This window comes from Pipistrellus hanaki (assembly GCF_964339955.1).
Source record: "Pipistrellus hanaki genome assembly, chromosome: 16".
NCBI classification, from domain to species: domain Eukaryota; kingdom Metazoa; phylum Chordata; class Mammalia; order Chiroptera; family Vespertilionidae; genus Pipistrellus; species Pipistrellus hanaki.
Window position 1 is genome coordinate 30,874,256 of NC_140518.1, and position 10,472 is coordinate 30,884,727.

At 45.6% G+C, this 10,472-nt stretch overlaps 1 protein-coding gene across 1 annotated transcript; it reads left to right on the forward strand.

The window, feature by feature from the left end:
* Positions 1-2,092: 2,092 nt before the first annotated feature.
* On the forward strand, positions 2,093-10,067 carry CRYBA1 (crystallin beta A1; the record flags this gene model as incomplete). Its single annotated transcript, XM_084861619.1, has 6 exons — positions 2,093-2,123; positions 3,728-3,792; positions 4,995-5,113; positions 6,916-7,057; positions 9,131-9,273; positions 9,920-10,067. The coding sequence occupies 6 exons, from the start codon at positions 2,093-2,095 to the stop codon at positions 10,065-10,067; spliced, it is 648 nt and encodes a 215-aa protein (XP_084717745.1).
* Positions 10,068-10,472: the final 405 nt, after the last annotated feature.

Here is a 10,472-nt window from a genome sequence, read left to right on the forward strand (position 1 = left end):
TTTCTCGAAGACCCCAATTCTGTGGAGGAAGAGAAGAAAAGGTGAGGAAGAACCACCAGCCATGGACCCTGATGCCTTCAGCCCTGTGCAGCCCCCAGCCGGCCAGAGACTGGGGTTCTGGCTGTGATCGCCCCTGAATGCGACTCTGCCCCTGGCCAGCCACTGATCCATTCATCACCAACTCATTTAGCAGCAAAGACATCCTGGCGCAGTGCATCGTGCTTAGCACCAGGCCTGTCCCCTTGGAATATTCTGCTCAAATCTGCAAACGCTTGTGAACCTACCAGAACTTGCCCCCCGAGTTTTGGTTCTGAGAACAGGGGACTCTGCTGAACCTTGAGTCACAGGCTGACGTGCTGGCAGAGGGATTACGAGAACTATGCTGGGAAGGGTTTCTTCTCTCCAAACCGGTTTTCTACAGTATCTGTCACCAGGAAGAGGGCAGGGTAATAAGTAATAAACCAACAATGTATCGGGCACATAGCATCTTCTTTTTTGGAGTTGAGAGAGGCTGAGTGACTTGCCCGGAGTCACCCAGACAGGAGCTGGGATTTGAACCTACATCTGCTGGGCTCCACTCCACTCCACTCCACCCCTACTTCTCACAGTAGCTGAGATGCTTAAACAATACGTCTCCCCGTCAGGGCTCCTGGGGAAGCCCGTGAATGCCCTACATTACCCTCCTCAATTGTGCTGACCTTCCTGAGCGAAATCTTTCTACCCATTAGGGTATTTATTATAGTACCTTGGGCCTGTGAGACTGCCAAGGGCCTAAACCAGTATATTAAAAACCTAAAAAGATGCCCTAACTGGTTTGGCTCAGTGAATAGAGGCCTGCGGACTGAAAGGTCCCAGGTTCGATTCCAGTCAAGGGCATGTACCTGGGTTGCGGGCACATATACCCAGTGGGGTGTGTGCAGGAGGCAGCTAATGGATGTTTCTCTCTCATCGATGTTTCTAACTCTCTCTCCCTTTCCCTTCCTCTCTGTAAAAAAATCAACAAAATATATCTTTTTAAAAAACCTAAAAAGATGCCAAGACCGGTTTGGCTCAATGGATAGAGCGTCGGCTTGGGGACTGAAGGGTCCCGGGTTCGATTCCGGTCAAGGGCATGTACCTTGGTTGCGGGCATATCCCCAGTAGGGGGTGTGCAAGAGGCAGCTGATCGATGACTCTCTCTCATCGATGTTTCTAACTCTCTATCTCTTTCCCTTCCTCTCTGTACAAAATCAATAAAAATATATTAAAAAAAAATAATAAAAAAAATATAAAAAACCTAAAAAGATGTATAGGCTCCAAATTTTTAAAAGAAGATTGCAAAACTGAAATGAATGTTTAATAAAATAGCTACAGTAGGCATGTCTACTAGTCAACCATAACTGAATTTACTAGTAACTCTTACGTATTTATATATAAATATATAGTATACAAAAGATTTCCAAGAACAGAGTGAACATTTTTTTTTCTTAATAAAGTTCAGAATTAAAATAATCCTTCACATTTTTTAACTATAAAGACTAAAACTGCATTTCATAACTGGGAAGTGAGGTGCATTTTTAAAAAAAACATATATTTTTATTGATTTCAGAGAAGAAGGGAGAGGGAGAGAGATAGAAACATCAATGATGAGAGAGAATCGCACCCCCACTGGGGATGGAGCCTGCAACCTGGGCATGTGCCCTACAGGGAATCGAACTGTGACCTCCTGGTTCATAGACTGATGCTCAACCACGGAGCCACGCCGCCTTGTGAGGTGCATTTTGATGTGTTGGACAGGACACGTGGTCTTAGGAAGGGCCTGGGGTGGCGGGAGGAGTCTGGAGAAGGGCAGGGGACAAGCACTGACCTCTCAGCTGCTTTGAGATGGAGACCACAGCAGCCACCGCCGCCAGCCTCACCCACAGCAGCGGGGCCTCTGGATTTCTGGTTCCTGTGTTTTAACAAAGGCCTGAGGGATGCCTGCTCCGCAGGCTGAGCCACCAAAGCTCTGGGGATCAGGGCGAACAAAGCAGAGGGAAAGCGAGTGCTGACGGGGCAGAGGCCGCCCGCCCGCAGGGCTATAAGAGCAGGGCCCCGGAGCAGGTGGCACCACATGGAGCCCCAGGCTGTGCAGCGAGCGCTGGGTGAGTAAAGGCCAGAGGGCTGCTCTGGCCCTTCCTTCCTTCCTCCTGCAGACACGTGCCCAGGAGGGGACCGTGTTCATGTGGCCAGAGCCTCCTAGGATGGCTGGAGAAGAGTGGGAGCTCTGCAGGGAGGCAGCCTTCTCTGGCCCCCCCAAAAGGAGTCACTAATAAGGCGAAAATCACTCCCCTAGCCATCACCGCTGGGAGGGGGCATGGGGCTGTGATAAATGCTCCCAGGGCATAGGGAGAACGTACAGGGGGCAGGAGCTTGGAAATGCTTATTCAGAAGTTCTGAACGGGAAGCTATGCCACAACATCGGCATGCATCAGTCCCTGGGCCAGATCCTAGACAGAGGGAAGGGCCATGAATGGCTGTTCTGAGTCAAGAACCTGGACGCACAGATGCCTGTCTTCTTTCTTCTTTCCCTCCCTTCCTTCCTCCCCTTTTTCTTCCTCTTATCCTTTCCTTCTTTATTCTTCCTACCATCTTTTCTGCCTACCTAACCTCTGTGAGACTCAGTATCCTCATCTGTAAAATGGGGATCCTGATAGTACTTACCTCACAGGCTGGTTGTGAAGATTGCATGTTTTAATGAGGTAGATTGTAGAGGCTGTAGGACAGGGTCTGGAGCAGCGAGCCACTGTTAGGTGTTAGCTATCATTGTCCCCTTGGCTTCCCCACTTTCCTTCAATAAGCTGTTTTCAACGGCACCCGTGCCCCCACCCCCAACCTCCCAATGCCCCAGCGTGGCCTCCGCTCGGTGCTGCAGCGTTCTCTCAGGAGACCCAGGCCCTGCCCTGAGATGTTCTCCAGGACATAGTCAGTGGGAACACAGATCAGCTCTGTGACGAGTGCTAGAAATCAGGGAAGAAAGCAAGCCGCTGCAGGCCGGGGAAAGCAGCCAAGTCTCTCTGAGGGGCTGGGCAGGGTGAGAGGCAGAGAAGGAGGAGGGAATGGGAGCATGGCCATGCACAGCCCGTCAGTTTGAGGGCCGTGAAGAGCTAGGTGAGGGGAGACCACACACTGGTAAGATGAGGGATTGGACTAGATGGTTGCCAAGTTTACATTAGGGTGTGAGACTGAGGCAATGCTGCCACCTGTAGGGGCTACCTGGAGGCTGGCGAGTAAACAAGAGCTACACTTTAAAAAAACACACAAACAGTATTTTATTGATCTCCCACGGAGAGGAAGGGAGAGGGACAGAGAGTAGAAACATCGATCAGCTGTCTCCTGCACATTCCCTACTGAGGATGTGCCAGCAACCAAGGTACACGCCCTTGGCCAGAATCGAACCTAAGACCCTTAAGTCCGAAGGCCAATGCTCTATCCACTGAGCCAAACCAGTTAGGGCACAAGAGCTACATTTATCAAGAGGTCACGCTGCCTGTGCCATGCTTTACCTGCATTATTGCTTCCGGTCCTTCAATAACTCTGCATGGAGGCTCTACTGATGGAAGACAACAGACTCCACTAGCCAGAGGCAGAGCCAGAAGCCCAACCAACTTCTCCCTGCTGGACTCCAAGCCTCCTTCACTCTCCCCTCTGCTCCAGCACCTCGTCTCCATCCCACAGGCCTTTCACTGGTGTGTGTTCTGTCTTCCAGGAACCCTTCCACCCGCCAAAATGGCTCAAACCAATCCCATGCCAGGGTCCGTGGGGCCATGGAAGGTAAGCCCTCCCCCACCACATGGCAAAGTTCATGGGGAAGGTCCATCCAAGGTCCAGATGTTTTTTTCAGGGAGGATCTTTTAGGAAGTCCCATTTGGACAGGAGGATGACCCTGGAAGCCCATGATGGGTGGGAGATAATATCTAGTTTTCTAGTTGAGCTCCTCTCTGTGCCGCTAATATCATCTTAAAGTTGAGCAGCCCAGAGTAAATTATGCCATGGAGAAACTGAGAGCCCGGAAAAGAGAGATTTGCCATCGGGTCAAAAATAAGTAATAGGACCCAGGTCTTCTGACTCTCAGCCTGAACTTGGTTGTAACTATTACCTGAAGCGGCTGATTCTCAGTCTGACCCTCTACCCTCTTCATTGGATCAACTTGAAGGCCAGTTCACAGCTTTGGGAGTTAGTCCTCTAGCCAGATTTAAGAATTCTCATACAAGGCATGGAAAGGGTTCATTACAACTCTTTCTCTATACCTTAGGTTTCTATAGCATGTTTGGCTGGAGAACCTAAGTAATAATCCCCAGGGAGCCTCTGGACCTCCCAGAATCCTGGCCCCTAAGCCACAATTATGCAGGAAGCATAGTGAATAAGAATCCTTGAGTCCTTGATCTGTCTACTGGGCCAACTATTGTTCCTAAGAGACCATCCTATTCAATAAAAGGCTAACATGCAAACAGTGGAATGACCAGTCGCTATGACATGCACTGACCACCAGGGGGCAGATGCTCAACGCAGGAGCTGCCCCGTGGTGGTCAGTGCACTCCCAAAGGGGGAGTGCTGCTCAGCCAGAAGCTGGGTTCACATCTGGCAAGCACAGTGGCGGTGGTGGGAGCCTTTCCCGCATCCGCGGCAGTGCTATGGATGCCTGACTGCCGGCTTAAGCCACCAGTTGGACATCCCCCGAACACTCCCAGACTGCAAGAGGGTGCAGGCTGGGCTGAGGGACCCCTCCCCCCCAATTCCTATCAAAAACCAATCCCCCACACCTTATCCTTATCCTGGGCATGTGAACACCACCAACTAGTGGCATTAATTCAAACATCTTCCTATCTGTCTATAGTGATAGAGACCTCATCAGGCATCCTGGGCTAAGGCTAGTGATAGAAGACACAGGGTCACACATAAGCTACACCGTTGACCAGGGACTCTGTTTTTCCTGATGTATCACATTCTCTCTTTTCCATTCAATCTCATTTCAGATTACCATCTATGACCAGGAGAACTTCCAGGGCAAGAGAATGGAATGCACCAGCTCCTGCCCAAATGTCTCTGAGCGCAGTTTTGATAATATCCGATCTCTCAAGGTGGAATTTGGCGCGTGAGTATGGACCTCAGCAGAACCTCAGGCCCCTTACTGCCAGTCCCCTAAGACTTGGGGCCATAAAGGTGGGAATTGGGGAGGAAAATGTTCCCCAGACTCTACATGTGTAATTTAATGAGGTTTTAGTGGCTTGGTATTAGATTTGTGGGGTATTAAAGAAATATATAGCCCTAGCTGGTTTGGCTCAGTGGATTGAGCGTCAGCCTATGGACTGAAGGGAGGGTTTGTTCCAGTCAAAGGCACATACCTGGGTGGCAGGCTCCATCCCTGGTGGGGAGTGCACGCGGAAGGCAACCATCGATATGTCTCTCGCACATCAATGTTTCTCTCTCTGTCTCTCCCTCTCCCTTCAAATCTCTCTAAAAATTAGTGAAAAGATATCGTTGAGTGAGGATTAACAAAACAGAAAGAAAGAAAGAAAGAAAGAAAGAAAGAAAGAAAGAAAGAAAGAAAGAAAGAAGGAAGGAAGGAAGGAAGGAAGGAAGGAAGGAAGGAAGGAAGGAAGGAAGGAGAGAGAGAGAGAGAGAGAGAGAGAGAGAGAGAAAGAGAGAGAGAAAAGAAGAGAGAAAGAAAGAGATATCCTGGGTTGGGGCAGTGACAATAATCAGATCTATGCTTCTGGACCCCATAGGCTGCTACCTAGGATTCCTTTACAACAGCCCCAGGACCCTTGAGTTTTTCTTGCCTGCAGAAAATAGAGAAAACAGCCAAGTTGCAGCCTCTTTACAACCAACTCCCCTCCTCTATGGCTCAGAGAAAGAGCAGACATCACCAATATCTCTGTGTAAAAAGGAACTCAACCACAGCACTAGAGAGTCGTGTTGGTTTATATTTAGCTGTCCAGGGGATTCTGGTTGATGGTTAATCTCTTCAGTGAGGAAGACCTTGTTTTGTCTTCTGACTCTTGGCAGGATAGCTGAGGCTTTATCATCAGCTTGAAAACCTAAGGAAAGGACTCTCATTTGGCCTTGGCCAGCGGTTGGCAAACTGAGGCTCACAAGCCACATGCAGCTCTTTGGCCCCTTGAGTGTGACTCTTCCACAAAATAATCTGTGCGATTGAAACGTACAGTGTGATTGAAACTTGGTGGCCCATGTGTAGAAGTTGGTTTTTGGCTCTCAAAAGAAATTTCAAACGTTGTACTGTTGATATTTGGCTCTGTTGACCGAGTTTGCCGACCACTAGCCTAGGCAGTTGCTCACTACCAAAATTGAGCTTTTTAACTTCTTAAAAGGAATAATACTTTAAGGTATTGTCAGTAACTGAAGCCTGGTTGTGAAAATATGATCTGAGCGGTCTTATAAATAAGGTATAGGTATGCAACAGCAGGAGCAAGAACCCACAAAGTGACAAGGAAACAAGAGACTGTAATCCATCAGTTGCCTATTCAACCCTTTGCCTCCTTAGGAAGAAGCCAATAGGTTTAGCTGGAGCCAAAGCCATAGTCAGTCACGTTATCCTGAACCTGGAGCCCCAAGTAGAGAACAAGGCAACTAGGAGAGAAAGGAAATATACCTTCAGACTGACTTTGCTAATACACATTACTCAGGCTAGTGAAGTAGACCCTTTCAGTGGATGATCCCAAAATAAACGCCACATTTATAAACCTGCTTAGTGCGGCTGCCAGCTCATGTCCCACCTTACTAGTATGTGTGATAAATGTATTCTTTTGTATGGCTTGGTTAGAATTGGCTTGATATTTTATCCCACTATGAACACCTAAAGCAAAAATGCTTCTCCCCCGCGGCCACGTAGAACTCTGAACACGAGGAGCAAACGCCACTAATTGTCTTTGGCAGCTGGATTGGTTATGAGCATACCAGCTTCTGTGGGCAACAGTTTATCCTGGAGAGAGGAGAATACCCTCACTGGGACGCCTGGAGCGGGGGTAATGCCTACCACACTGAGCGCCTCATGTCCTTCCGCCCCATCTGTTCAGCTGTGAGTCTCTGAAATTTTTACTTCTGTGCCTGTGGGGAATGGGGCAAGAGAGAGTGCATATGGACTGACAAACCTGTTACTTCTCATCAGTTATGCTGAAGTGTGGCAGGAAGAAAAAGAAAAGTAAAAAAGAGAAGAAAAACACTGGTCTCTCTATTCTAAGTTGGCCATTTGATTTTTATTTACTAGATAATAATTTCAGTAAGCTAAAAGTAAATGCCTTCCTAATTATAGGTGGCAGGAAGTGGATACTCAAGAGCCCAGATCTCCAAAAAGTGCAATGGGGTACTAAGTGAGAGCCTTATAATAAAAAAGTAAATCCTTAGCCAGTTAAAATTCAATCCGTGTAACATTTTACCCAGAAACAGGGGAATACTGAAATAGCCTTTCAATAAGTGGGATAACTGAAGAAACAGGTAAGTTTCCCAGTGTCTTTTATCTTTGATTCATAACCTTCTGGTTTCTAATACTAAGCATTACTCAATGCTGCATCAGTCTAGGATACTTCCTAGTCTTTGGAAGTTCAAGTAGACACAGGATAATCAACAGTTTATTGAAAATGATCCTTATATTGGGCAGAGTGAGGCTGGGCTACAACCTTTCCAAACATTTGTCTATATCATGTGGTTTTTTTCCTCATGATTTTAACGATTTCAATTTAGTTTAAAATCCTACTGAAGCCCTGGCTGGTTTGGCTCAGTGGATGGAGCGTCAGCCTGCAGACTGAGGGGTCCCAGGTTCAATTCCCATTGAGGGCACATGCCCAGGTTGTGGGCTTGATCTCCAGTAGGAGGCAGCCGATCAGTGATTCTCTCATCATTGATGTTTCTCTCCCTCTCCCTTCCTCTTTGAATTCAATGTGTGTGTGTGTGTGTGTACACACATAAATGATTTTATATATATATAAAATACTACTGAAATTCAAGTAGTAAAGAAGGTAACCTAAAGTTATAGATCTAAAATATACTGCCTTATCTGGATGTTTGCATCTCACTTTAACTCTGCGTTTTTCCTAAGTGTATACTCTGATGAGTTTTTATTTTTATTTATTTTTAAATATATTTTTATTGATTTTGTACAGAGAGGAAGAGAGAGAGATAGAGAGCTAGAAACATCGATGAGAGAGTGTCATCGATCAGCTGCCTCCTGCACACCCCCCACCGGGGATATGCCCACAACCAAGGCAAATGCCCCTGACCGGAATCGAACCCGGGACCTCTCAGTCCCCAAGCCGACGCTCTATCCATTGAGCCAAACCAGTTTCGGCAAGTTTTTAAAAAAATATGTACACCCAAGTAACCAATACTCTACTCAAATATAAAACAATTCCATCATCCCATAAAGTTCCCAGTGTCCCTTTCCAATCAATTGCTCCTCCCCACGTTCTATCACCAGAGCTAATTTTGGCTGTTTTTGTATTTCATACAAGTTAGTCTTTGCATTAAGAAATACTTGTACAGCCGGGACTGGTTTGGCTCAGTGGATAGAGCATCGGCCTGCGGACTTAAAGGTCCTGGGTTCGATTCCGGTCAAGGGCATGTACCTTGGTTGCGGGCACATCCCCAGTAGGGGGTGTGCAAGAGGCAGCTGGTTGATGTTTCTCTCTCATCAACGTTTCTAACTCTCTGTCCCTCTCAATTCCTCTCTGTGTAAAATCAATAAAATATATATTTTTAAAAAATACTTGTATTCACATCCTTACTGGACTTTTAGATTATTTCCAATGCCACACACACACACTTACTTTCCCTATTAATTTGTGGGGCATTTTTCCACATTAGTGAATATTAATCCCTTGGCTGTGTGTTACAAGTACTTTTTTTCCCTGCTGTTATATTTTTATTAGTCTTTTGTTGTTTCAAAGTATAGTACCAGTTGTGTGTACATTTCAAATGTTAGGGTATTAAATAGGATCATGGGTAAACTTTTTCTTATAAAAAATTGCCTGAAGTATTCTTACCTTAATGATCATGTAAACCAGGAGTGTTTTGATTTTTGAAAAATATGGTAATCACAGAATTAAGATAGCCATAACACTGGTACTTACTTAAAAAAAAAATTTCTGGATTATAGAATCATAAGGAGTCCAAAATTACCATCTTTGAGAAAGAAAACTTTATTGGACGCCAATGGGAGATCTTTGATGATTACCCTTCCTTGCAAGCCATGGGTTGGTTCAACAACGAAGTTGGTTCCATGAAGATACAATGTGGGGCGTAAGTGCAGAAACTGTTGGAGCACATTTCAAAGTAACTCTTGTAGCTATCAAGTTTGAGACTATTAATATAGCAATGTTCATGTCTTATCAAATTTCATATATTAGCATCATATTGGTATGGCTGTACCAGTCTAGTTATTTGTAATTTTGAACCTCAAAATCTTGGTACCAATCTTGGTCAGTTTTTCTCTTTCCCAAGACTCCCCTAGAGTCTATGGAATTAATTGTGTTGACTACTCATACCTTTTTTCATGATCAAGGTTAATTTTAATATATATTTGTTTTATTGTTTACAGAGAGGGAGAGGGATAGAAAGCTAGAAACATCGGTGAGAGAGAAACATCCATCAACTGCCTCCTGCACACCCCCTACTGGGGATGTGCCCACAACCAAGGTACATGTCCTTGACCGGAATCGAACCTGGGACCTTTCAGTCCGCAGGCTGACGCTCTATCCACTGAGCCAAACTGGTTTCGGCAAGGTTAATTTTTAACTAAGTATAGCCATCACTTACAAGTGGTGCCCAACACATTTTCTAAGCCTAAAAGCATTTCATACAATGTGTTGAGGAAAGAGGTTGTTTTGGAGTATTGACCAGTTCCTAACTAGGTTTTAATAGGCCAATGTGCTTTTGGATTTTCTAGTTGGGTTTGCTACCAGTATCCTGGATACCGTGGCTACCAGTATATCTTGGAATGTGACCATCATGGAGGAGACTATAAACACTGGAAAGAGTGGGGTTCTCATGCCCAGACTTCCCAGATTCAATCCATTCGCCGTATCCAACAGTAGTGGATTAAAAGCTCCAAGAGAATTAATTCCTCAAGTGTGAGACCTTGTTAAGCAATCTAGAATGAGCTTTATGTTCTGATCAGACACTGCTTACAAATGTTAGCTGCTGAAATACACAATAAATGTCATTTGAAAAAAAGACTGAATTAACTAGTATGCTTTATACAAACCACATTTAAATGGCTGCAAACTTTTAGAAACAAGTTTCAATAAAAACCCTGATTTCCCTCTGTGTTCTTGGAAGTCACTTACCAGCCCAACCACAATTATTCCCCATTTCAAATAACATTAAAGCATATAATCCAAATGTACCAGTCTGCAGTGACAGATACACTTTTGGCAAATGTTTCTGCATATTTCCCCCTACCTTAATAATGTTGTCAGCATTTTTCAACTTAGTGACAA